The sequence below is a fragment of the Hibiscus syriacus genome, unplaced genomic scaffold, assembly GCF_006381635.1.
Source record: "Hibiscus syriacus cultivar Baekdansim isolate YM2019G1 unplaced genomic scaffold, ASM638163v2 tig00009796_pilon, whole genome shotgun sequence".
NCBI classification, from domain to species: domain Eukaryota; kingdom Viridiplantae; phylum Streptophyta; class Magnoliopsida; order Malvales; family Malvaceae; genus Hibiscus; species Hibiscus syriacus.
This window is the reverse complement of record NW_024062201.1, coordinates 148,646-175,709: the sequence shown is the minus strand read 5'-3', so window position 1 is coordinate 175,709 and position 27,064 is coordinate 148,646. Positions and strand designations below refer to the sequence as shown.

General features: G+C 34.8%; 1 protein-coding gene across 3 annotated transcripts; it reads left to right on the top strand.

Annotated features, from left to right (window-relative positions):
- Positions 1-4,726: 4,726 nt before the first annotated feature.
- Positions 4,727-25,570, top strand: LOC120203317 (inositol hexakisphosphate and diphosphoinositol-pentakisphosphate kinase VIP2-like). 3 transcript variants are annotated; one of them, XM_039203636.1, is made up of 30 exons: positions 4,727-4,821; positions 5,010-5,069; positions 5,414-5,460; positions 6,219-6,302; positions 7,767-7,830; positions 8,204-8,357; positions 8,681-8,751; positions 9,049-9,153; positions 9,567-9,659; positions 17,809-17,883; positions 18,750-18,835; positions 19,027-19,233; positions 19,315-19,414; positions 19,504-19,574; positions 20,134-20,215; positions 20,421-20,579; positions 20,904-20,946; positions 21,155-21,237; positions 21,377-21,439; positions 21,523-21,597; positions 22,175-22,300; positions 22,442-22,683; positions 22,896-22,940; positions 23,622-23,688; positions 23,926-23,997; positions 24,178-24,431; positions 24,514-24,571; positions 24,705-24,872; positions 25,043-25,117; positions 25,268-25,570. In XM_039203636.1, the coding sequence occupies exons 1-30, from the start codon at positions 4,756-4,758 to the stop codon at positions 25,532-25,534; spliced, it is 3,162 nt and encodes a 1,053-aa protein (XP_039059567.1). In that variant the 5' UTR covers positions 4,727-4,755; the 3' UTR covers positions 25,535-25,570. The 3 variants fall into 3 exon arrangements, with proteins under 3 accessions (XP_039059567.1, XP_039059565.1, XP_039059564.1); XM_039203634.1 differs by having other exon boundaries at positions 4,727-4,839; XM_039203633.1 differs by lacking the exons at positions 4,727-4,821; positions 5,010-5,069; positions 5,414-5,460; positions 6,219-6,302; positions 7,767-7,830 and adding an exon at positions 8,822-8,844 and having other exon boundaries at positions 8,681-8,728; positions 25,268-25,569.
- The last annotated feature ends 1,494 nt before the right edge of the window (positions 25,571-27,064 follow it).

Below are 27,064 nucleotides of genomic sequence, written 5' to 3'. Positions count from 1 at the left end.
TATTTTTATTCAATAAAAACAGTGACTTAATTGAAAAAAATTATATAGAGAGGGGTATTATTGTAATTATTCCTAAATATATAAGGTAAAATTATATATATTTTCGGGTCCGGTATTTTTCACCCTAAACCTGAACTCGACCCGACCCGAATATCACACTTAAAAAAACCGACCCGACCCGACCAAAATAAAGTTTCACCCGACCCGACCCGACCCTAATATATGAATTAGAAACCCGACCCGAAATAAAAAAAAATATTTTTATTCAATATATGAATAAGTTACCAAAAGATTAATGAGGGTAGTATGATCAAATTTCAATTCCCTCCAACAAGGGAATTGAATTTCATCCATTCTTGGATGCAATTCACTTTCCCTCATTTGATGTAAAGTTGAAGCCATGAGGGATTCCAATTCCATTGGAAAACTTGAACCAAACATGGGAAAGTGGTGGAATTGGATTCCAATTCCCCCCAATTCTAAGGGATTCATGCCAACCAAACTTAACCTTAAAGAGTGATCTTATTGCTTTAATTAATTGAGTTAACCAGAAGTTGGGGCAGCGATCAACTAGGCATCTCAACTATGTGGGGTAGACTATTGCTTATAAAATCAGTTTTGTTTAGCATTTCAAACAATTGGTGTCGACAGCTTGTGCTTCCTTGAGTTGTGCTCTATATGATCGAGCAGTTGTATACCAAATTCTTGTGGAAAATGGATAATCTATCTGTTGTTGGTGCAGCTGATTCGAAATGTTATTACCGATCAGGGGTCACTTTGGGTGTCTTCGCTTGAGAAATATGTTTTACGAGGTGTGAATTTTTGGCAAATGGAAGAAAAAAAGTCAATTTTAGTTGGTGCTTCAAGAAGTTGAAATTGAGGGATATTGAACTTCTATTATTTACTTTTTGATCAATGAGTCCATCGTTTTTTATATAAATAAAAGTTTAGATTTGCAACTATCTTTCAGAAGTAAACGATTTGAAAGTCAATGTGACACATCGGATTCGTATTCGAATTAGATACGAGTTGTATTTGAAAAGTCAATGCTGAACCGTTCAGCATTCAGCGCTGAATGATTCCATTTAGAGTCAAACAAATAGCCCCTTAGGGTGTGTTTGGTTCACGGAATGTAAGATTACCAGTGAGAATAAAAGATTACCAGGGAATAGGATTACTGAGAATGTTGTATTTTGTGTTTGGTTGGTTTAGCAGGAATGTAAGATTATCATGTTTGGTTAAAGAAATAAAAGATTATTGGAATGTATATTTGAACAAATTATCCTTATTATATATTTGTTTTTTTAACAAGTTGAAAAATATTTATATATTTTCTTTAAAAATTTAAATTCATAAAATTTTATATATATTTTTTTATAAAATTGAAAATATAAAAAGGTTTAATGAAAGAGTAAAGTTTTATTTTAACCTCTGAACTTTATATAAAATTTTAATTATAGATTTTTTTTAAATCTAAAATAGTTTAAGGATAAATTTGTAATTTAACATTCGTAGAATTTTTATTATTCAATGACAGAATAATGATATTTTTGAAAGAAAAAAAAATTAAGGGTATTTTAGTCCAAAACGCTGGTAATCCAATAATACCTAAGGAAAGGGAGGTAATGACATTCCCGGTAATATACTCCAAAAAATTCACTATTGGTAATGTAAGATTATCGGGAATGACATTCCCGGCCAATCAAACGAAAAAATGTGAATTCTATTCCCATGAAAATCTCACATTCTCTCAACCAAACAAACCCTCAGTCAATTAGCGTTAATTTAACCAATACATCTGTTCATAATAATAAAAAAACCCGATTGACGCATGTTTATTAATCGGTCAAACTTCAAAATCGTGCCGAGTATTTGGATGGTCAAAATTAATTATGCTGTTTTTGACTAAAAAATTCCCTTGTTGGTTTAAATATTTATTTTAACTTTTTTAATTCTACATTAGAGTAAAATAATTTATCATTAAATTATTTTTATTTAAATTTTTTCATAAAATTTCTTACACGTTTATAAAATCTAAATGTACAATTAATTGCCAATTTTATCAGAAAAAAATATTTTATTTTATTTATTTGTGCAAATAGCACACAAGTTTATTTAAGAATTATTTTTTTTAAAAAATGTGTCACATACATCACCCACTTGTCACTTTATCTTTTTTGTCTGAGACATATTCCAAAATCTAAGCTCACCAAATCTCCATTAAAACATGAATAAAAAACAAAAAGGCTGTTAACTTTGCAAACATCACCCACTTTGCATATACCAGAATCCAAAAGCTACCGTCTCCAAACATCCCCTTTATTATAAATAATTATTTAATTATAGGGTAAATTTCACGTTTTGTAACTAAACTATCAGTTTTAGTTCATTTTAGTACCTAAACTTTCAATATTTCTAAAATCATATCTAAAGTTTAGTTTCTGTTTTATTTTAGTTTCTCGCCGTTGAAAACTTTAGATGTTGTTTCATTTTAGTACCACTGTTCAAAATTTAACATTAATATTTGAAAAAATTGAAGTTTAGGTGCTAAAACGGACCAAAACTGATAATTTAAGTACTAAACGAGTTAAGTATTTAATGGAGGTGTACTAAAATGAAATAAAAACTAAATATTAAGTATGATTTTGAAAAAATTGAAAGTTTAGGTAGTAAAACATTATAAAACTGATAGTTTAAGTACAAAATTCGTAGTGTACCTTTAATTATATTATATGTCCTCAAACTACGATCCTCATCCCAAGTTGTTCTTTAAATTTTTAAACGTTCCAATTTCATACTAAAATTATCTCATTTTAAATTAATCCTCAAACTTTTGAATTTTTAATTTTTTAATAAAATCGTTAATTACATCCCATGTTAATAGAAATATGACTCCAAGCTATACTATTATACGTTTTAAAAAATTAAGTTAAATTATGGTTGAAAATAGCTTTATATTTAGATGAAATTAGAGATTAAATCAGAATATTTAAAAGTCTAAAAACCAATTTAGAATGAGAGTTATAGTATAAAGATGAAATTTGAATATTAAAAAATTTGAGCACAATTTGCATAATTTAAAAATAATATACTCAGATAAATGAAATATGCTTAAATAATTTTGTTTATCTATTGTAAAAAAATAATCTCTTTCTCTAATGAAATTTAAGTTTTCTTAAGAGAATTATTAAATTTATTATATTCTTATTTATTTTATAATTATTTTATATTTTATAATAACTTTATAATATTAAAAATTATTTTAATCATCAACAAGGTTGGTTCAATTGATAAGCAACTTGACATCGTTTAAGAGGGTTTCGAATTTGAGTCTTTATGTATGTAAAAAAAATCTCGTTGAGAAACTCATCTAATAAAATTAGATGTGTAATGTCAGTCAATTTAGATTAATTAGGGTTAAACCGAGAGTCGTGAGGGCAAGTGAAGAAAATTATTTCAACCTAATTTGGTGATCTATTTTTTAAAATAAAATTAAGGATAAAGTATATAAATAGTCTATGAACTTTTAAGGTACTTGCATTTTGGTCACCTAACTTTTGAAACTTGCAATATAATCATCAAACTTTTAGTTCATTTTTCATTTCTGTCCCTCCATTACCTCCCGTTAGTTTTGCTGATGTGGCACCTCACTGCCGTTAACCCGCCCCCTCTTCTTCTCCAGGTTATTTCTCCACCTCCTCCTCAAATCCCTTCTCTCCCACATTGTGTTAATGAAAAAGATGTGGAGTGACCCTTTATTAGTGCCAAGCTCTCCTGCAACAGGCTTAGCTTTCACCTACAAGAGACGTGTCAGAAGATGGTGGTACAGCTGCGAGCATCCACCTACAGTCCGGACAAGATTCACTCAAAGATTTGTCGGCACAGACCAAACCTCTTGAAGGAGAGTTGGTCAAAGAGGAAGCTGAACTTGAAGATGGTGAAATAGGGCAAGTTTTACAAACTGCACAAGTAGTTATGAACATGCTTGATGTAACTATGCCCGGAACTTTGAAAGAAGCAGAGAAGCGGAAGGTAGGACTTATCTCACATGTATTATCATTCTGGGTTTAAAAAAATGTTCATAAATCTTAGTATATACGTACATCCAAGTACTGGCTGTCAGGGTTTTAAATCAAGGTCTGAAAACGTGATTTTATCCGCGAAATTACAGTTTCGTCGCCGTCCGAGTTACCCACTACATCAGCAATAGAGCCCAATAGGATCCGTGACGGCCACAATCACATTAAACAGCAGTTAAGTGTCTCATCAGCAAAACTACTGGAGCTAACGGCAGGGACGAAAATGAAAACGAACTAAAAATTCGATGATTGTAATGTAAGTTTCAAAAGTTAGGTAACCAAAATAAAATATGCCTAAACATTTGGGGACTATATGTATAGTTTACCCTAAATTTAATGGTATTATTTATTTATGTTTGCCTCCAAGAACGTTCCATTTCATTTTCATCTCTAAAATATTTCTCTTGCTGACACACCGCCTTCCTGCCTTCAGTGCTTTCTTTCTTTCTTGGCTGAATCGTTTCTCTGTTTTTTTTTGGTTAAAATTCTGATAGCTCTTGCCTATGTATTCGTCTACGTATATCGTATAAAATACGCGTTTCCGAAGGAACTTCCGGCTGCGATTGGCGTTGTGGCGGTGATCGGAATCTGAAGAGTTCAAATCGGTGTTTTCGCATCGCGTTTGTTCTTTGAAGTTAGTTGTTTATTTTCCTGAGCGAGCATAAGAGGAAGAGAGATGGGAGGTGGAGAAATCAGAGGACATAAAAAGATAACAATTGGAGTCTGCGTCATGGAAAAGAAGGTGAAATGCGGAAGCGAGGTTTTTGTTTCTCTTTTGTTCGCTCAAGCTTTTTCTACTAGATATACGAAAATTATAGTACTACTTTTTTTTTTAAATGAAAAGAGCATTAAGATGATGTATGAGTTATATTGTAATTAGTTTAGTATACACTGCTTACTTCTTGATTTAAACATTTTAAATGTTTTCAGGTTTTTTCAGCTCCAATGGGACAAATTCTTGACAGGCTTAAGGCTTTTGGCGAATTTGAGGTAGATCAGATTTACTTTTAGTTTATACTTAAATGAATCTGCCTTTTTAAAAAAAAGTGAAGTAAATTTATGAAACGTGAACTAGTTTACGAGGAATAGAACTGCTTATTCGTGCAGGAGGATAATTATGATTTTTTTGTGTGTGTAAGTTCTACATTTTTACTTCAAAGCGATTTTTTTTTGTTTGGGGTGGGGGAGAGAGGGGGGATTTGTTAGTGCGTGTACGCGTGAAATTGAGCGTGTTAAAAGTCATGTTGCTTTATTCTTATCTCTTGCATTGCATTTTTCCTTTGAAAGTAATCCCTTAAATTGCAATGTTTCTTTGTTTTTTGATCATTTTGTAGATTATACATTTTGGCGATAAGGTTATTCTTGAGGAACCTATAGAAAGGTACATTTTCAGCTAATTCGTTGGAACACAGTGTCTGGTTTACATTATGAAGTTGTTGATAATATAGGTTATAACTGGTATTATCTTTGTTATCAGAACTCTCTATTTCTTGTAAAACATTGTTGTTTCTGTATGTCTAACATGTTTTGAGACATGATTTTAAGGGATATGATCCTCCAAATGTGTCTGATACACCCTTGTGTCCGAACTTCTCTCTAGTATAAGTCCGGGTAACATATGGTATATATATACATATTAATTTTTAGTTTTCTTGTGAATTTCAAAAGTTTGAATGCTAATGTTGATAAAAATAGGGAAAATATAGAGAGGCGCGGAGGAGTTCCAAAAATTTGCAAACTAAATGTCGTGTTCAAACCAGCCCAAACTGGTTGCATACTTGCATTTATCTTGATAATTTTTAAGTCTTTCATTTTTCAGTTTCATCTTCCTGTTGATGAACTGCGTGACATATTTGTTTTCTTCCAAAAGGTGGAGCTTGAGTTGATTGACTAAGTGACTGAAGATCAGTCCCTTGTTTGACATTTTACTCTTTCCCTCTCTTTCGTCTTCTAGGAGGATTGTGTGATTTCTAGGAGGGAAATAAGGTAGAGGATTAGATGAGAGACATGTAGGTGGGCTTACAAATGAATATAATTCTTGGTATTATGGCTGAGATTCATGTTGCTTTCTTCCATATTTGGGTTGAGAGGTTTTTTTTCATTGAATTGTCTAATTTATTATAATTTTGCATATTTCAGGTGGCCAATCTGTGATTGTTTGATTGCATTTTATTCCTCTGGGTATCCCATTGAGAAAGCTGAAGCATATGCTGCTTTAAGGAAGTAAGTTATTATCTATATTTTTTGTTTATTTTCATGGATGTATTCTATGTGCAAGTTTCAAAATAAGATTATTGTGGATACTTGTTTTTGTGATTAATGATCTGGGAAACAATACTACTTAGACACAACTTCCACATAGGGAAAGCTGTGGTGCCAACTTGGGCATAGCTTTCCATATTGGAAAAGCCAATGTTGGGCACAACTTTCACATTGGGAAAGCTGAGGAGCCAACGTTGTTGGAAAATCTGTGGAGCCAACGTTGGGCATAGCTTCCATATTACGAAAGTCGTGGAGCCAATGATGGATACAACATCCACATTTGGGGAAGTTGTGGATCCAATGTTGGATACAACTTCCACATTAGGAAAATTATGGAGTCAACTTTGGGCGCAACTTCCATGTTGGGAAATCTGTGATAACAACTTCTATATCAAAAAGCTATGGAGTTAAGCCACATTACGTAGTAATTTGTTACATGTTTCCTCACGTCTTTCTATAACCGTTACTTTAACATCTTTGAGCGGGCTATAAATAGGGGTTGGAACGTTTCATTTGAGGACTTGATCTTTTGTTGAACTTAGACTCTAAGTTCTCTTAACAATCACTACGAACACCATAACTTTCACCTCATCTTTCATCTATTCAAGCCATCCACTACTTCTATCATCACCTACGACACGTCCTCCGGGATCCACTAGAACGCGTTTTGCTATTTTGTAACATCTCCTCACCTAAATAAAAGTACCCTATACAGTTGCTTAATGTTGATTCTTAACATGAAAAACTTGATATAATGATTGAACAATTTTGACCGTAATACTCACACTTTTTACCTTTGGGATCAAACCTTTTAAGGATACTTTATGGATATTTGAGCTGTTAATTCAGCATCAGCATGCGAAGATTTCCCCATCAATCCATTAATATGTAGAAGATTAAGGTCTTTACAATTGAAAAATATTTAGGACTCTATGAAGATAGAGTTGATTAGATAATGTTCAAGAGCAGCGTATAGATGACGATTTAGTTAATTTCTCTCTAATGGAGGTAGGCGAATTAAAGCTTGCCAGCTTGGGTCATGGATGAGTGCAGTAGGAGCCACCTTTGCATATTAAGTGTCATGTTTTCCACCAGTGTACAATCATTTGAATCTTTTACTCGTGTGTAGACCTGCATTAAGTTTGGCCTTATTTTATTGAATTACAATCTAAGTGGTGTCTTCATCTGATTGTTCATCTTAAATATGATTATTTCAGCAGAACCAATCTTTTTAATATTGTAAATTTGATTTTCTGTCATAGTTTCTAATTCTTTAGTCTGTATAATTGTCTAATGGTTTGTTACTGTGTTTTGATCCTTTTAGTTCTTTGTATAAGAAAACTTTTCTTCTCTTTATAATAATTTTTTATACCTAGTAAGCAGTAGTTAATTATGTTTTGCAACTGTTTCTTCTCTATGATTCAGACCATTCCTTGTGAACGAATTGGAACCACAAAACCTTCTCCATGATCGACGGATGGTCTATGAGGTATACATCCTAAAATTCCATCTTGGTGTCAAGGTTTTTGAACCTTTATCAACTTAGGAAAACCAAGAACACTTTCCACCTCAGCTAGGGACGTCAGGGCAGTCATTTTTATGCTGCCTTGACCTGAGATGTTGAGAGAGTAGACTCTAATAGGTGTTTTCTTCTCCTGCCGCTTCTGTAATATTTTAACTTTAGAACTGATTGACAGTAAGGTTAAGTCTTGTACCATAATTGGTCAAAGCTTATATGCTTTGAGAAAAAAAAAAACCTTTGAGCTTGAATGAGAACTAACCTCATAAATAGTTGAAATGTATCACACTAATATAGCAATTGATTGATTAAAACTGACTGAACTATTTGATTTTGATTCAAGCGGCTAGAAATGTATGGAATTCCTGTTCCAAGATATGCCCTCGTAAATAGAGAACAACCATACCAAGTGCTGGATTATTTTATTGAAGAAGAAGATTATGTTGAGGTCCACGGAAATCGTTTTTGGAAGCCATTTGTGGAGAAACCTGTTGATGGTGAGTTTAGCCTTTATATTTCCTTTACCTTCATGAATATATTTGCTTCTCACCAATATCCAGAGAATGAATTTAATATGGTCTTTGTGACGTTCTTGTTTTCATAAAGCTTGAACTTCCATGCAAAGTATGTTAGATCATGAAAAAGATAAACTAGTGGACATTTCATTTATTGCTCATTTCTACATGCAATTAATTTTTGAAGTGTAATTAATGATGCTTGAAAAGGATTCTTGTTCTTTTGTAATTCATAATTGCAATAGCAGTGTTGACCCTCTTTTCCATTACACATGTTAACAACTTTATTCTGTGCTTTCTTGAAGGAGACAATCATAGCATAATGATATATTACCCAAGCTCAGCAGGTGGAGGCATGAAGAATCTGTTTAGGAAGGTCTGAATACTTATTTGAACTTTTTTGTAATTTTTCATCTTTGATGTGAATTTTAAAAGCATTAGTGGAGGCATGAAGAATCTGTTTAGGAAGGTCTGAATACTTATTTGAACTTTTTTGTAATTTTTCATCTTTGATGTGAATTTTAAAAGCATAATGCGTTGTTTGGAAAATACTTTTTTTCTCATTTTCTTTTTACATGTGGCAGTCAATAATAGCTGGCTCATGGTAGTTTAAGTATTCTCTATGATAAATTTTAATTGTAATGTGATATAGTTTTTCTTCTTTACTTTTTAGGTTGGGAACAGATCAAGTGAGTTCCATCCTGATGTTAGAAGAGTAAGACGTGACGGTTCTTACATATATGAGGAGTTTATGCCAACAGGAGGAACAGATGTCAAGGTTGTGCATTTTGGTGGAAATATTTTCTAGTTAATTTATTTTTCTTTAAAATTGTACTTGTATGAAACTAAATTCTTTTTTTTTTGTATTAAACTAAATTCTTTTGTTGTTGATCAATTTTTCAAGAATCATACTCTTTATGCTTAACTGTGTATGAATAGGAGAGTGGAGGGAAATAGTGTATCATGGATACCTCATGTTTGTTGTTTCTTTGATTTTTAATACTATTAATTCAGGGCATAATTTGGGATTAATTTTTGTATTAATGATAACATCTATTCTACTTGCAGACATATCATACATTGGGTTTTTGTGTTGTTTCCTTTTTGAGATTCTGTTTTACCATTAACCAATACTCTTACTTCTTTCTCTCTCTCTCAAGTTTGTCCGATCATCTTGTCAAATGAATGTAGGTCTATACTGTTGGCCCCGAATATGCTCATGCGGAGGCTAGGAAGTCTCCTGTTGTTGATGGTGTTGTTATGAGAAACCCTGATGGCAAAGAAGTAAGTATCTTGCAATATATTATCCAAAGAATGTTTTCTGTTTCTCTTTGATGCATGCACGTGAGTGCATATCCAGAACTCCCTATATTTGCTCCGAACAATTTCTTTTAATAATTTGTTTAATTGTCAATGCTTGATTCTAAGCAACCTTTGTCCTTTAGTTTCAGTGTTTTTGCGTGAGGATTTTTTCCTGTGGACAGCGAGTATGTAATTTCAACCTATGTGGATTACTTTTGTTATCATCTTTGAGAGTTGATGTGGTTAATGAAACCATATTTGGTTAGTTGGACTCAATTATCAGGAGAATGAGCAAGTCAGGTTGTGTTATGTGGAAGAAATTAAAGTCAGGTCATTTAGATTTAAAGTTTTGAAATTTGGAATACATAAAACATGCCAAAGAAGGTAAATATGACGTGTTCTATGATGAACATATTGTTTTAGATGTTCTATAATCATTTGCAGATGAGGAAGGTGGTTCTCCTCCAAAAGTAGATGTTGATAAATTCCAGCAGTCTGAGAGTGGAGAAGAGGTTCAAGCAGGTTGCTTATCTGGAGCAGGGGCAGGGAAACATAGAAGGAGAAAGAGAAGGATTTTAATAAGGGAAGCATTGGATGTGGTTAGTTCTCCTACGGCCTACTCTCTTTCTTTCTCGTTGTTTTTGGATGAGGCATTGGCCACGTGGGAAGTTAGTAGGATGCTGGGGATTTACTTCAAAGAGGGGAAGAAGGCTTTTTTGGAAAAAATAGTAAATCTTGAGGAGGGTTTGGGGGATAGTAGGAATTGCTGAAAGTAGCGGTCTGGGTTTTGGTGCTACGTGGTTCAGAGGCTATTGGGTTATTATTGTTTTGTTTTTATGACAGTTATCAATTTTATTTCATGAAACATTAGGGGGCTGGGGAAAAAGGAGAAATCCAGAGCAGTGTCCCGTTTGGTGAAAAAGAATAAGCTGTGCATCTTACTCAACCAAGAAACAAAGCTAGCTAATTGTTCTATGGCTCTTAGGAGAAGGATAGGGGGGTATTTTCTTAAGGGATGAGTTTTTTCATCAGCTAATGAGACTGCAGGTGGACTGTTGGTACTGTGGAATGAGAATGAATTTGAAGTTTCCGAAACTCATATAAGTGGCAGATTTATAGCTTTATTTGGGAAGTTTAAGACTATGGAAGATGAGTGTGTGATTATAAATGTATATGGTCCGTCAATTGAATCAGAAAAGGAAGAATTTTTCAGGGAGTTGGTGGAGTTTGTTTCTGCTCAAACTATTTCAATTTGCATTGGGGGGGACTTAAATTTGTATCTTGATCCGGTTGAGAAGTTGGGAAGGTCTCAAAATTGGCATTCTCTGGATATTCTTAGAAATTTCCTGTAGTTAACGAATCTAATTGATCTTCCTTTGGTGGGTGGAAGTTTTACTTGGTGTAATAACAGAGAAGATTCAACTTGGGTCAGACTGGATAGGTTCTTAATTACTGGGAATTTTCTTACCAGTTTTCCGAGGGTAGTGCCAAGACTGTTACCTAGGTCTCTATCTGATCACAATCCAGTTTCTTTGGAGGAATCGTCTGTGGAGTGGGGCCCTAAACCTTTCAAATTTTATAATTATCTATTAGAGGAAGAAGGTTTTGAGGACTTGGTTAAATCAACCATGGTTGGCTTGAGGGAGAGGAACAAAAGAAGTGGCATCTTCAATATTCTACAGGGAACTAAAAAATCAATTAGAATCTGGTCAAGCAGGAAATTTAATGGGATTTCTGAGTCGATTGAAGATTCCGAAAGGAAGATAAATGAGTGGGAATTTAAGGCGCAAGGTAGTAGTCTCTCTACTCAGGAATGGGAACAGGTCAAGCAACTTAGATCGGATCTATGGAGGTTTTACAGGATTGAGGAAAGTATTTGGTTTCAAAGAGCAAGAACAAAATGGATTAAAGATGGGGATAGAAACACAAGATTTTTTCACTTGTGTGCTCTAAATAGAAGTAGAAGAAATGCCATTACTAGCTTGAAGATCAATAGAAGTGTTGTTTCAGATCCTTTCTTGATTAAGACTCATATTTTAGAGTTTTTCAAGACCGAGTATAATTCAATTTTGACAATGGAAGTGGAGGACTTACTTTTGGACTTTACAAAACTGTCATGGGATCAGGCATCTAAGTTAGAGGAGCAGTTTTCAGAACAGGAGATATGGCAAGCAGTTGCTACTTCGAACAGCTCTAAATCTGCAGGACCGGATGGGTTCACAATGGGTTTTTTCAAGAAATGCTGGCCTGCATTAAAGGAGCATGTGTTGAAATTTTTTAAAGATTTCTATATAGGAAGGAAGTGGGAGCATGGGGTAAATCACGCTTTTATTACTCTAATTCTGAAGAAATTAAATCCGGAAAATATAGAAGACTTTAGACCAATTAGCCTTGTGGGCAGTTTGTACAAGATTCTATCAAAAGTCTTATCTAAGAGACTAAGTTGTTGTGTTGGTGATGTCGTTAGTCCTTCCCAGTTCGCTTTTATACCGGGGAGGTAGTTGTTGGATTGTGCCTTTATTGCTAATGAAGGGATCGACTATTGGAGAAAACAAGGACTACAAGTGGTGGTACTAAAAGTTGACTTTCCGAGGGTAGTGCAAAGACTGTTACCTAGGTCTCTATTTGATCACAATCCAGTTTCTTTGGAGGAATCGTCTATGGAGTGGGGCCCTAAACCTTTCAAATTTTATAATTATCTATTAGAGGAAGAAGGTTTTGAGAACTTGGTTAAATCAACCATAGCTGGCTTGAGGGAGAGGAACAAAAGAAGTGGCATCTTCAGTATTCTACAGGGAACTAAAAAATCAATTAGAATCTGGTCAAGCAGGAAATTTAATGGGATTTCTGAGTCTATTGAAGATTTCGAAAGGAAGATAAATGAGTTGGAATTTAAGGCGCAAGGTAGTAGTCTCTCTACTCAGGAATGGGAACAGGTCAAGCAACTTAGATCGGATCTATGGAGGTTTTACAGGATTGAGGAAAGTATTTGGTTTCAAAGAGCAAGAACAAGATGGATTAAAGATGGGGATAGAAACACAAGATTTTTTCACTTGTGTGCTCTAAATAGAAGTAGAAGAAATGCCATTACTAGCTTGAAGATCAATAGAAGTGTTGTTTCAGATCCTTTCTTGATTAAGACTCATATTTCAGAGTTTTTCAAGACCGAGTATAATTCAATTTTGACAATGGAAGTGGAGGACTTACTTTTGGACTTTACAAAACTGTCATGGGATCAGGCATCTAAGTTAGAGGAGCAGTTTTCAGAACAGGAGATATGGCAAGCAGTTGCTACTTCGGACAACTCTAAATCTCCAGGACCGGATGGGTTCACAATGGGTTTTTTCAAGAAATGCTGGCCTACATTAAAGGAGCATGTGTTGAAATTTTTTAAAGATTTCTATATAGGAAGGAAGTGGGAGCATGGGGTAAATCACGCTTTTATTACTCTAATTCCGAAGAAATTAAATCCGGAAAATATAGAAGACTTTAGACCAATTAGCCTTGTGGGCAGTTTGTACAAGATTCTATCAAAAGTCTTATCTAAGAGACTAAGTTGTTATGTTGGTGATGTCATTAGTCCTTCCCAGTTCGCTTTTATACCGGGGAGGCAGTTGTTGGATTGTGCCTTTATTGCTAATGAAGGGATCGACTATTGGAGAAAACAAGGGCTACAAGTGGTGGTACTAAAAGTTGACTTTCCGAGGGTAGTGCAAAGACTGTTACCTAGGTCTCTATTTGATCACAATCCAGTTTCTTTGGAGGAATCGTCTGTGGAGTGGGGCCCTAAACCTTTCAAATTTTATAATTATCTATTAGAAGAGGAAGAAGGTTTTGAGGACTTGGTTAAATCAACCATGGTTGGCTTGAGGGAGAGGAACAAAAGAAGTGGCATCTTCAGTATTCTACAGGGAACTAAAAAATCAATTAGAATCTGGTCAAGCAGGAAATTTAATGGGATTTCTGAGTCGATTGAAGATTCCGAAAGGAAGATAAATGAGTTGGAGTTTAAGGCGCAAGGTAGTAGTCTCTCTACTCAGGAATGGGAACAGGTCAAGCAACTTAGATCGGATCTATGGAGGTTTTACAGGATTGAAGAAAGTATTTGGTTTCAAAGAGCAAGAACAAGATGGATTAAAGATGGGGATAGAAACACAAGATTTTTTCACTTGTGTGCTCTAAATAAAAGTAGAAGAAATGCCATTACTAGCTTGAAGATCAATAGAAGTGTTGTTTCAGATCCTTTCTTGATTAAGACTCATATTTCAGAGTTTTTCAAGACCGAGTATAATTCAATTTTGACAATGGAAGTGGACTTACTTTTGGACTTTACAAAACTGTCATGGGATCAGGCATCTAAGTTAGAGGAGCAGTTTTCAGAACAGGAGATATGGCAAGCAGTTGCTACTTCGAACAGCTCTAAATCTGCAGGACCGGATGGGTTCACAATGGGTTTTTTCAAGAAATGCTGGCCTGCATTAAAGGAGCATGTGTTGAAATTTTTTAAAGATTTCTATATAGGAAGGAAGTGGGAGCATGGGGTAAATCACGCTTTTATTACTCTAATTCCAAAGAAATTAAATTCCGGAAAATATAGAAGACTTTAGACCAATTAGCCTTGTGGGCAGTTTGTACAAGATTCTATCAAAAGTCTTATCTAAGAGACTAAGTTGTTGTGTTGGTGATGTCATTAGTCCTTCCCAGTTCGCTCTTATACCGGGGAGGCAGTTGTTAGATTGTACCTTTATTGCTAATGAAGGGATCGACTATTGGAGAAAACAAGGGCTACAAGGGGTGGTACTAAAAGGTGACTTTCGGAGAGCCTACAATTCTGTTGAATGGCCTATTCGACTCAGAGCAATGAAGGAGATGGGATTTGGTATGAAATGGTGCTCGTGGATCTCACAGTGTCTTTCCTTAGCTTCTATTTTGGTTCTTGTAAATGGCTCCCACTCGGATGAGTTTTCTATGGCTAAAGGGCTTAGACAAGGATGTAGTCTCTCACCGCTTTTATTTAATATAGTAGGGGAGCTGTTGCATTTGATGCTTTCTAAAGCAGTGGATATAGGTTTGTTCCAAGGTTTTGTTATTGGGAATTCTGAAAATTCATTTCGGCTATCACATCTTCAGTTTGCTGACAATCTCATCATTTTTTGTCAAGCTTCACTTACCCAGATTAAAAACGTTAAAAGAATTTTGAGGATTTTCAGTATAATGGCGGGGTTGCATTTAAATTTAGCGAAGAGTAAACTTTTTGGGATTAACGTTGATGAGGAAATCCTATCTGATTGGGCGTTGGAAGTGGGCTGTTCAGTTGATAGTTTTCCAATAGAATATTTGGGACTCCCCATCGGTGCTAGGAAGAATTCGGAAGCTTTATGGGAGCCAGTCGTTAAAAAATTTAATTCTAAACTAGCCGGGTGGAAAGTTTCTTCTCTTTCTTTGGCTGGTAGGACAGTCCTATTGAAGTCTGTGTTATCTTCCCTGTCCATATTCTTCTTATCGCTTTTTAAAATGCCTTTCAAAGTAGAAAAGAAGTTAAATTCTTTAATGGCTAAATTTTTATGGAGTGACAACGAGGATAAGAGGAAGATTCACTGGGTTAATTGGAGTTCAGTTTGCAAACCTATGAGCAGAGGTGGCCTTGGAGTTCTTGATTTGAATCTTGCGAATTGAGCACTATTGGGGAAATGGGTGTGGAAGTTCGCAAATGAAAAGAATTCTGTATGGAAAAGAATGATATGTAGCAAGCACAAGATCAGTTGCAACTCGATGTCTATCAGCAAGATTATTTCACCTAGATCTTCTTGGATTTTGAGAAGTATTGGCAACAATTTTTGGAAGAATGATTCGGTGGGTTTATGTCTTAGATCAAATTCGAAGCTGCAAGTTGGTAATGAAAAGTCTATTTTATTTTGGATTGATCCGTGGATAGAAGAGGTTCCTCTAAAAAATCTTTTCCCTAGAATCTATGCATTATCCTCTAACAAATGGGGCAAGGTCGCTGAATTTGGTAGTAATGAATCAAATTGTTGGGTGTGGAATATTTGCACTAGGAGGAATTTGTCTGACTGGGAGTTGGATCAATGGATGGATTTGATGTTGAGATTGAAGGATATAAAAATTACAGATTCTGTAGAGGATAGTCTCTCGTGGTCAGCTAGTGGGGATGGATTATTTTCGGTCAAATCTTGCAGGAATGCGCTCGGGTTGGAAGTTGGGAACAAGGATCTGTGGTCAAAGGGGTTGTGGTTGGGATTGTCCCCACCAAGGGTTGAAGCCTTTCTTTGGCAGTTAGCCCATCAGAAAGTGACAGTAAAAGTGGAGTTGGTTAACAGAGGAATGTTCTTAGGGGAAGATATCCTTTGCCCATTTTGTAAGAAGCATGAGGAATCAGTGCATCATTTGTTTATTACGTGTAATGTAGTTTGGGAATTATGGAATAAGGTAATAAGCTTTTGGGATTTATCTGTAGTTTTACCTAAGGACCCTCCTTCTTTACTTATCTCGTGGGGGAATTTGAGGGTGAATTCATTGATTTGGAAGTTTATCCCGGGAGTCATTTTTTGGTCTATTTGGAAAGCAAGGAATGAGATTGTGTTTGAAGGATTATCTCTTGATAGGATTTCTCTGTTTTTCATTGTTAGATTTAGGCTATCTAAGTGGTTTAAAGCCAAGTATCCTAAAATTCCTATACAGGAGGATTTGCTCATTGGGGATCCTTCACTTGCAGATGGAATTTCGGTTTCTGAATTAAAGGATTGCTCTGTGCTTTGCTGGCTACTCCCTGTTGATTTTTTGAAGATGAACGTCGATGGAGCTGTAAGGTTAAGTGACTCGATTGGTGGTATTGGAGGTATCCTTAGGGATTGGAATAGTTGCACTCTGTTGACTTTTTCAGAGAATAGCGATCAAGGTTCCCCACCAGTTGCTGAGTTAAAGGCTATTAAAAGAGGCATTGAAATCTTTTTGGCATCACGATGGTTTTCTGTCACTAGGCTGATTGTTGAGAGTGATTGCAAGTCAGCAGTGGAGTGGGTTCACTTTCTGGTGTTGGCACCTATTTTCTTATTGCCTCTAGTTAAAGAAATTCTATCACTCTTCTCTGAAAAGGTGTTGTTAGTTAGGTTGATTCCAAGGGCTTGTAATGGGGAGGCAGATAGTTTAGCAAAGATGGGGATTGGTTGATTGTAAGACTATAGATACTTGTTATTTTCCTTCCCAGTCAGTAGGTTACTCAAGTAGGTGGAGTTATTAAGTTTTATGTCAGGATTTCTGGTGTAATTGTTGAGTTTTATGTAATTTTCGTTCAGCAATAAAACGAGGCACTCTTTTCCTCCCTCCAATAGTGGATCCTTTCTGTTGGGAAAGGGCTATCTATGAGGGAGGTTTTTAATGAGGCCTTCTATTCCTATAAAAAAAAAAATCGTTGTCCATACCTTCACAGTTCCACAGGGTGAAAAATGGACGGTAAAATGCAAGGTTAAATCAATAGTTTAGCAGAAATTATATGTAAAACGATAGTGATTAGGATCTCATATGCAAAGCTTCTAATTTGATCGTGTCTTACTTTAGTAAAGGTTTAAATTATTTGATTGGATTTGTGGCCGATCACTTACAATTAAATGCCCAGTGAAAAGTTATGGAAAGCTTAATTAGTTATAATTGATGCCTTCAACATGTAGTACTAGTTTCTAAGCACCTACCACGTTATAGTTGATACGGTGCTATTACACGTATTGGAAGACATGATGTTTGGAACATATCTTTATTACCCATATGACAGTCTGGTTAATCAATTATGATTAAGGTCTTTGTATAGGGTGCTTTAAGGATTATAGTTTTATTTTGATGCCCTAAATGTATTGGTGTACTTTATTGTAATAGTTTCTCTATTCAATAAATTGAGACACTCTTTTCTTCCTTCCGTTAGTTACCCTTTTCTAGAGTTAACTAAGAGGGAGGTTTTTAATGAGGCCTATTATTCCTATAAAAGAATTATGATTAAGGTCTTCAACATGTAACACTAGTTTCTATTCACCTACCGCTTTTGCTCCGATAATTGATCCAATGCAATTACACTATTGGGATACATGATGTTTGAAACTTATGTTTATTACCTATATGACAGGTCAGGTATCCTGTGCTGCTGACTCCTAATGAGAAACAAATGGCACGGGAAGTTTGCATGGCATTTAGGCAAGCGGTATGTTGAGTGAATCTCCTTTGCAACAGATGCCTTAGTGTTGACCATTGTGGATATGTGACCATTTATTTTCTGCAAGTGTTACCGGAAACTACTCATTTGTGTTTTTGTTTGTATTTCGACCATGACTTCTTCTTCTTCTTCTTCTTCTTCTTCTTCTTCTTCTTCTCATTCTGATCCTTTGAAACTTTGTTTGCTTGAATTGTGCTCATAGTAATTTCTTTTATCTTTTCTGAAAAGTTTGAGCATAAGCTCATATTAGCTTCTTTAGATATTATTTACATGTAATGCTTTGTCATAAATTTTACCACCATATTTTAGCTCTTAGATTTTCTTTTTTAGGAGTTTGTTTCCATTTAAGTCTGATATAAGGGCAATGAAAGATTTGTATACATGTTGGAGTTATTATCAATTTAGTTTATGAAGAATGGTTTCATTTTGTTATAATCTAAGAGAATAAATGGAAGGAGAAGGAAAGAATAGAAGAGTTAATGCAAGACAAATCTGATTATTAAATTAGGAGATTACAATAGTTTAAATAAACTATTAGCTGACTTCTAATAGTACTTTTCCGCTAAAGATAAAATTCTATCTGGAGATAGAGATTACAGAGATTCCTAAGACTTATCTTTCTTATCATAAAAGACTCCTAAACAAATGAGACTAATACTACACAGCTGATTTTGACACATTCAGTTGAAGAAATTTAATATATATGTTCTTTTGAGGTTGTCTAGACGTTGCAGTAATAATTGCACTTGTCATATCTTATAATTGAACATAGAAAGATGGGGTTTATTAAAAATTATGCACTTTCCTTGTGTTGAAAGAAATGTCCATTTGATAACCATTTTGATTTATTGCAGGTTTGTGGGTTTGATCTTTTGCGTTCGGATGGATGTTCTTATGTTTGTGATGTGAATGGATGGAGTTTTGTTAAGAACTCTCACAAGTAATGCTAATCAACTTCTCTCCGCTTTAGAGATTATCCATGGTTTTGTTATCATAGGTCTTTTCATTTGACTATGCTGTGTATTGTCTTGAGTTGATGTTTCTATTTCCCGTTATTCTAAACTTAGTATTGTTATTTCCGTTCTTGTTTATTTGTTGTGTAAAGGACTTACAGGCTCTATTGCTATACAGGTATTACGATGATGCTGCGTGTGTGCTGAGGAAAATGTTTTTAGATGCAAAAGCCCCACATCTTTCCTTGGCAATACCACCAACATTACCATGGAAAGTAAATGAACCAGTGCAGCCTTCTGAGGGACTTACTCGTCAAGGAAGTGGACTCATGGGGACATTTGGGCAGTCTGAGGAGCTACGCTGTGTTATTGTAGTTATTCGCCAGTATGTTGCTTCATTTTCCTTGCTATTTTTCCTTTGTTAGTAATCCTTACATTTAACTCAAAAAGTACCCTGAATGGGCAGTGGTGATAGAACTCCCAAGCAGAAGGTGAAATTGAAGGTTACTGAGGAAAAACTGCTAAACCTGATGCTAAAGTACAATGGGGGAAGACCCAGATCTGAGGTGATTATTTCACTTCTTCATTACTTACCTTTATTGTACAAATAGATTCTGTTGCCTAAGCAACTGTTTGTTCTTTTATCACTTATTAGACAAAACTTAAGAGTGCCGTTCAGTTGCAAGATTTGTTGGATGCTACAAGAATGCTTGTACCCCGTTACAGGTAGCTTTTCATAATTCATATTTTTTCTGATCTAGCAAGAACAATTTATAATATCCAATTCCCTGCAACTCACAGCATCAAAAGGACCGAAAGCTAGAGTTTGTAACGGTGATATGTTATTGGACAGGAAAAGGAATTGCAACTAGTTTAGTAGGGTAGGAACTAGGAATTGAGGTTTGTTTTAATGAGGCTATATTTAATCACTAGCTATTTAATTTATGGTTTAATTGAATGAGAGAAGCTAAGAAGGTAATTAACATTCGTTGGCTAGTTTAAGAGGAAAAATGTGATTTTGACAGCTGAAGCAAAAGAAAAACAAAAGAAAAGATTGACCTGCCCTCTGGTAGTTGACAGATCTTGAAGTTCTTTCTTTTTTCTTTCGTTATTTTTATTTTTTGGGTGGGGGTAGGAGGAGGGCGTTAGGTGTTTACTATCTGTAGCAATATCTGCATATGTTTTTTAATTTTACTTTTTTATAAAGAAAGTACTTAATCACTTTGGATTGTTGAACTTATTTAAGATCGATAATGATTTATCTTTGATTATTTATGGGAAATAGACCAGGTCATGGAAGTGATAGTGAAGCAGAAGATCTTGAGCATGCTGAAAAGCTTCGTCAAGTTAAAGCAGTACTTGAGGAGGTTATATCTTATCTTGAAATGGCTTGCTTTTTCACTCTACTAGCTTTGCTACATTCATTTTATCGTTGCTCATGGGCATACCTCTTTGTTGTGGATGTCTAACTTCATGATTCCCCATTCCTTTATGTAGATAATTTCCCTTTTTTGTTGTAGAAAGATTGTTGATATGGGGCTTCTGTCACATGCTAAATGTATTTGATTCCAGGGAGGACATTTTTCTGGTATTTATAGAAAGGTTCAATTAAAGCCTCTTAAATGGGTTAAAGTTCCAAAAAGTAATGGTGAAGGTGAAGAAGAACGGCCTGTTGAAGCACTGATGGTTCTTAAATATGGAGGTGTCCTTACACATGCTGGGAGGAAGCAGGTAATAAATATGACCCTCCCTTTCATGTTTACCTATATTACTAGTTCAAGTACTTCTTATTTAGTTACCCTGTAGCTTATAAAGAGAGCAACATTTCACTTGAGAAGCCAAACTATCCCATAAAATTTAGAAAATTATTTGAATTTGAATTAGAAGGGATAGCATTGAAAAGTTTAAATGAGAAGGATTAATTGAATTTAAAGTGGACAAAGGTTGGGACAGAAATTCATTTTGGACATGTGTAAGCATATATCTAAAAATATATTGCTTCATTTTTTGTTTTCCTTTTTCTTCTCTTACATAGTTTGTCTCAATTTTGTGCAGGCAGAAGAGCTGGGTAGATATTTCCGAAATAACATGTATCCAGGTTACCAACAGTAGAACTTTTTGACTGTTAGTAGTCTGCACCTTGCATGGCATGACTGAGCTCATTATAGATATGTTAATCTTTTTAGTTTTTACTCGAGTAACACTTGACCCCTAAGATTTATGTTGGTTGTTTGGTAGATAAAATAGTGACGAATTCAGAACTATGCTGCTTTTTTTTCTTGATGGATTTTTATATAAAATTACAGGTGAAGGTACTGGTCTTCTTCGCCTTCATAGTACATATCGTCATGATCTAAAGATTTACAGTTCTGATGAAGGCCGTGTTCAGGTATGCCTCAACTCATAAATGAATCAGTATATATTTTGGTCAACGCCTGTTTGTGCTCTTCTGTACTAAGTTTCTATAAACTTATTGTCATTGCTGTTTGGCATCATTAATTGATTTGTAAATTAAATCATTTTAACAGATGTCTGCAGCTGCTTTTGCTAAAGGCCTGCTTGACCTTGAAGGGCAACTAACACCGATCCTGGTATGTAATGTTCTACTTCCCTTATTGAGTGCGTTCTTCCTTTTAATATTGAATTTGCATGACTGAGTTGGTCTTCTTTTTAGGTCTCCCTTGTTAGCAAGGACTCCTCTATGTTGGATGGACTTGACAATGCCAGCACTGAGATGGAAGAAGCCAAGGTTTATATCTCTTCTTTCCCTTAAACTACGATTAAACTACGATTCTTGGCTTGGTCAGTGATTTAAGTTATCTATTCATTGGTATGAATTATGAAGTTTTAACTACAAAAGGTTATCTGCTGCATAACTTGATTATTTAATTGGGCCACGAGGAGAGCTCCTGAACATGCTTATTTATGATCTTGAGTAACCTGGATATAATCTGGAGAATCAAATAAGTTAACTCATGGGTCCATACGAGACTTCTTGATCTTGCATGTAACTATAAATTACTCGAACAAGTGGGCATTATTAAAACTCTGGGTCAATTGACTAAAGAGACTTTGATATAGTGCTCGAGAACAACCTAAATGTTAAGCTCTAGGTGTCTGCTTCACAATAGGTCTATATTTCTGTGGTCATATTATTTAGTTGTGCAGTCATTAGTTATTGCCTTCTACAAACTTGTTCTCCATCTATTCCACAAGTTACCACCCCAACCCTCCGCCTAGGACAGGGTATAAGGATAAATCATTCAAGGTAAAATCGTTCTTTCACATTTTTGAGTGCTGTTTTAAGATTCCTCTATACTTTGCAGGCTAGTCTGAATGAAGTTATAACTTCTGGTGTGAGGAAAATTCATAGTAATGGAACATCTAAATGTCCTTGGATGACTGACGGAGCTGGATTGCCTTCTAATGCTTCCGATCTCCTTCCCAGACTGGTAATTTCATCATACGAGTGAATATGCAACACTGGAGTCACTCCCTCACTCCCTTTGTTACCCCGTGAATATGCAATACAAGATTAACTATTTCCATTTTTGTGTCATCCCCTTTTTCATTTTGAACCTCTCGTATACCAGGTAACCTTGACTAAGAAGGTTACTGAACAAGTCAGATTACTTGCCATGGATGAAGATGAGACTCTTACAGAAGCGAGCCCATATGATGTGGTTCCTCTGTATGACCAAGCAAAAGCTCTTGGCAAGACAAATATTGACATTGATCGAATTGTTGCTGGATTGCCTTGTGGTTGTGAGGGATTCCTCTTGATGTATGCTCGATGGAGAAAACTTGAAAGAGATTTGTATAATGAACGGAAAGGGTAAGTATCTACGGTTTGTTCTTCATTATACTTCTGCATCAGGTCTCTGAATATTCTGCCACTTTTGTTAATATTCTTTCATGTTCATTATATGAAGAGCATTATCCATTCTTAAACTATATATAATTTTCCATTTGGTGTCTTGAAACTGTGATTCTTGCCAACATGTTATTTTAGCATTATTGGTTTAGTGACAATGGACTTTCCTGCAGACGCTTTGATATCACTCAAATTCCTGATGTTTATGACTCTTGCAAGTGAGTATCTATTTCAATTCTATTAACAATTTGTTTGCCAGAAAGTAGGCACTATACGCACAACCAAATCTGTAGTTCAGAAAGCGTGTGTAAATGTCCTTTCGTCCTGGTTTTAGAATTTATCTTTGCCTCCATCATTTTGTCCCAAAACAATTTCCTCCTTATTCATTCTTCATTGATTCTTCGAATCCACTAAACAGAAAATTGAAAACAATCCATTTATTTGGAGGAGATTATTGCTTGATTTTAATTGCATTCAAGCACCACATGTTATAGTCGAAATGAACCTTCTTTGGATTCTGGAAAATGAACCATCAATGATGATGGTGTTGACAGATCAAGTGGCCTAGTGTTTCATCTAACCTTGGTATTGGGTATAGGGTTGAACATTTGCTTCTTTTAAGGAGGTTGCTGCATATTAAGATTTAGGGTCTGGAGTGATGAGGAGGTTGCAGATGCATCTTGTTGTAATGCAACAAATGCACTGCACAACATGGCATAATTTGATGTTTCGATAAATGTCGTAAATCTCATAAATGACAAAACTCAAGCAAGTTGTTCCGTCTTGATTATTAATCTTTAGAACGCTCATAAATATAGAAAGTCATTGGCTTTAAAAGTTCAAATGCTTAGTTTCTTTCTGAGAACTTTTGTATGTTTGATTGACCTACTTTCCAACAGATATGATCTTCTGCACAATGCTCATCTTAATTTGGAAGGTCTGGATGAGCTCTTCAAAGTTGCCCAGGTACAAACATCGTACCACCATAGAGAAATTGCCGTTTATCTCTTATAATCGCTGTATTAGCCGTTCTTTTCTATTTGGTCTTATCCGGCCATACTTGTTGATTAATTTTGACTTCTTTGTCTACATTATCTTAGTTGCTTCTTTTGACGACTACATCTTAATGTTTTTTCATTTGGTTGTTTTTTATAGACCATTGCGATTTATCCTAGCATCTGACTAGTCTGCATGTTGTCGCAGCTTCTTGCAGATGGCGTCATCCCTAATGAATACGGAATTAATCCGAAGCAAAAACTAAAATTCGGTTCAAAGGTGATTCTTTTCTGCATGTCTTTTTCGATTAGAAGGGTCCCGGAACAAGATGGTACTTTCATATGTTTGTTATTTATAAAATGTTCCTATTGATTCCCCCCTTTAACAATGTGCATTTGCAGCCTTTATTAATGCAAATGAACTGCTCATGTTTCCCTAATTTTTGTTCTGGTCTGTCAGATTGCGCGACGTTTGTTGGGTAAAATTTTGATCGATCTGAGGAATACTCGTGAAGAAGCCCTCAATGTCGCCGAGTTAAAGAGTAATCAAGACAAGTGCTCAAAATCAACGAAGACCGAAAACGATGATAAAGAGTCCCCACCGAAGTTCTTCATCAATGCTGATGACACAAGACTATCTAGCACCACAAGTGAAACTTCAATAGATCCAGATGACGACGATGATAAAGAAACCAAATACCGTTTGGACCCGAAGTCGGTACATAAAACCTTTTAACTCATGTATTATTATTCTCTATATTAATTATCTTTTTATATTTCAATCTTTTTTCCTCAGGTATGCAAATGTGAAGACACCAGAGCGCCATGTGCGAACACGCCTTTACTTCACATCAGTAAGTGCAAATCGTGATAGTTCAATTGTTATTTAATTGTAGGCCTTTCACATCGACCCGACAGACACGAGTTCCCGAATTTTCTGTATATGTACTTACAACGATTTTCCTATGACTCTGATTTGTCTAACAGGAATCTCATATCCATTCCCTCATGAACGTACTTCGTTACTGTAACCTGGATGAATCTCTTCAGGGAGAAGATAGTCTCATCTGCCAGAGTGCTTTAGAGCGTTTATATAAAACCAAGGAGCTTGACTACATGAGTTACATCGTGATACGGTTGTTCGAGAATACAGAGGTATGTGCCTTATTTTATTACATAATCGATTATGGAAGAACTTGGAAAATATCGAGTATATACGTGTTCGGTACATACTGTATCTGATACTCGTTCACAAGTCTTGAGTGACATAGGTCTGTAGGTCCAGTAATACTGAGCTTATGTTTTGTCTGAAATTGAAATCACAGGTAGCAATAGAAGAACCGAAAAGGTTCCGCATCGAGTTGACATTTAGTCGCGGTGCAGATTTATCCCCATTGGAGGTAATACTGTCGAATTCACAACGAGAAATGATCAGAATCTGAAGTTAATTCAAATATTTTTCAATTTTACGTGGATATAAAAAGTTTTTATGCTTGTTGGCTGGCTGGCTGCATGAAACAAAACGAAGCTAATGCAATTTGCATTGGCAGATGAATGATAGCAAGGCTGCTTCACTTCACCAAGAGCATACGTTGCCGATAAATGGTCCGGAAAGGCTGCAAGAACTTGGATCCTATCTCACATTAGAGAAAATGGAGAAGATGATTCGCCCGTTCGCAATGCCGGCCGAAGACTTCCCTCCTCCATCAGTTCCTGCCGGATTTTCAGGTTACTTCTCCAAAAGCGCGTCGGTGCTCGAGCGACTGGTGAATCTCTGGCCTTTCCATAAGAATGCTGCTCATACCAATGGCAAGTAACAAGTTTGTTCCTTCTTCATTCCCCTTCTCAACTTAACTTTTCCATTCTTTTTACTTTTGATGACGATGTTTTAAGGCATAATGCTAAAAATAGCCTCCAACGTTTACTATAATGGTTATTTTTGCTTCTTTTTTTTCGAGTATTTTGGCTCCGAACATTTCCCTTAGGGCTAAAAAGCTCCCTCTAGTGATGAAAATCATTAGTTAACACACAATTAACACTACAAAACAGGAGCCTTTTTAACCTAAAATGAAATGTTGAGGGTTGAAATGCCTTAGAAAAAAGGGTAAAGTGATAATTATGTCAAATGTTAGGGGGTTTTGTCCTAAAATGAAACGTTGGGGTTAAAATGCTTCAAAAAAATAGAACGGGCCAAAATGAACATCTTGATAAATGTTGGGAGTTATTTTTGGCATTATGCCTTGTTTTAATGATGCATCTCAGTGTTTGTTTACCTCTGCTCAATATATAACAACCAAGAAACTCTCTACTAAAACAGTTTTCTCCTTACAATTTTGTTATTTAGTTAGATAAAAAGAATTATAAACTTTATTGTGTTATTTTTTTTATAATTATTACATCATGAGATTTTTAATAAAATAATTATTTTAATAAAAATTGCAATTTAGAATAACTCAACAACTGTGTTACTTTCGCCTACTATATAATATTGTTTGGTTTGTTTTAAGAGAGTAACTTTTTAGACCTTTTATACAATACGATAAATTACAAGTTTAGTATTTAAATTATCAATTTTAATTCGTTTTAATATCTAAATTTTTTATTTTTTAAAAAAATCATACTTAAAGTTTAATTTTTATTTCGTTTTAGTATCCGTCATTAAAACTTTAGTTTTTGTTTTACTTTTGTACCCTTTAAAATTTTAAAGTTATATTTTGTAAAAATTAAAAGTTTAGGTATTAAAATTAATCAAAACTTATAGTTCTAAACACATTAAGTTTTATAAAATTTAACGGTAGAGTATTAAAATAAAATGAAAATTAAATGATGGGTATAGTTTTAAAAAAATTAAAATTTAAGTATTATAATGGATGTAAAATAGATAATCATATTTATTGGAAGTTGGTGGTGATTGTCGAATGATCGTCTATAACATCAATTGTGACTGTAATCGATTATCATTGATAAAGATTTTGATTAGATTGAAGGATCAAAAGCATAATTTTTTAAATCTATGGATAAAAGTATATTAAATAATTATCTTTTTAAATTTATAATTTTTGTATAAATAATTTTGCATTATAATGAAATTTTTATATTTTTTTAAAAAAACATTACTTATATTAGTGGACGAACATCAAAGTTGTTATCCACGTCATCATCGACTTTAATCATAAAATATCTTATCTTATATACGTGGACTGGGATACTTGAGTACTACTATTAATACCATTTTCGTCCCCATGTTTTCTCTTTTTTTGATATTATATAAAAATAAAATGCAAACATTAATTAATAAAGACAAACATAAGTTTAAATAAAAAAAGAGTTAATTCTATGTCATTATG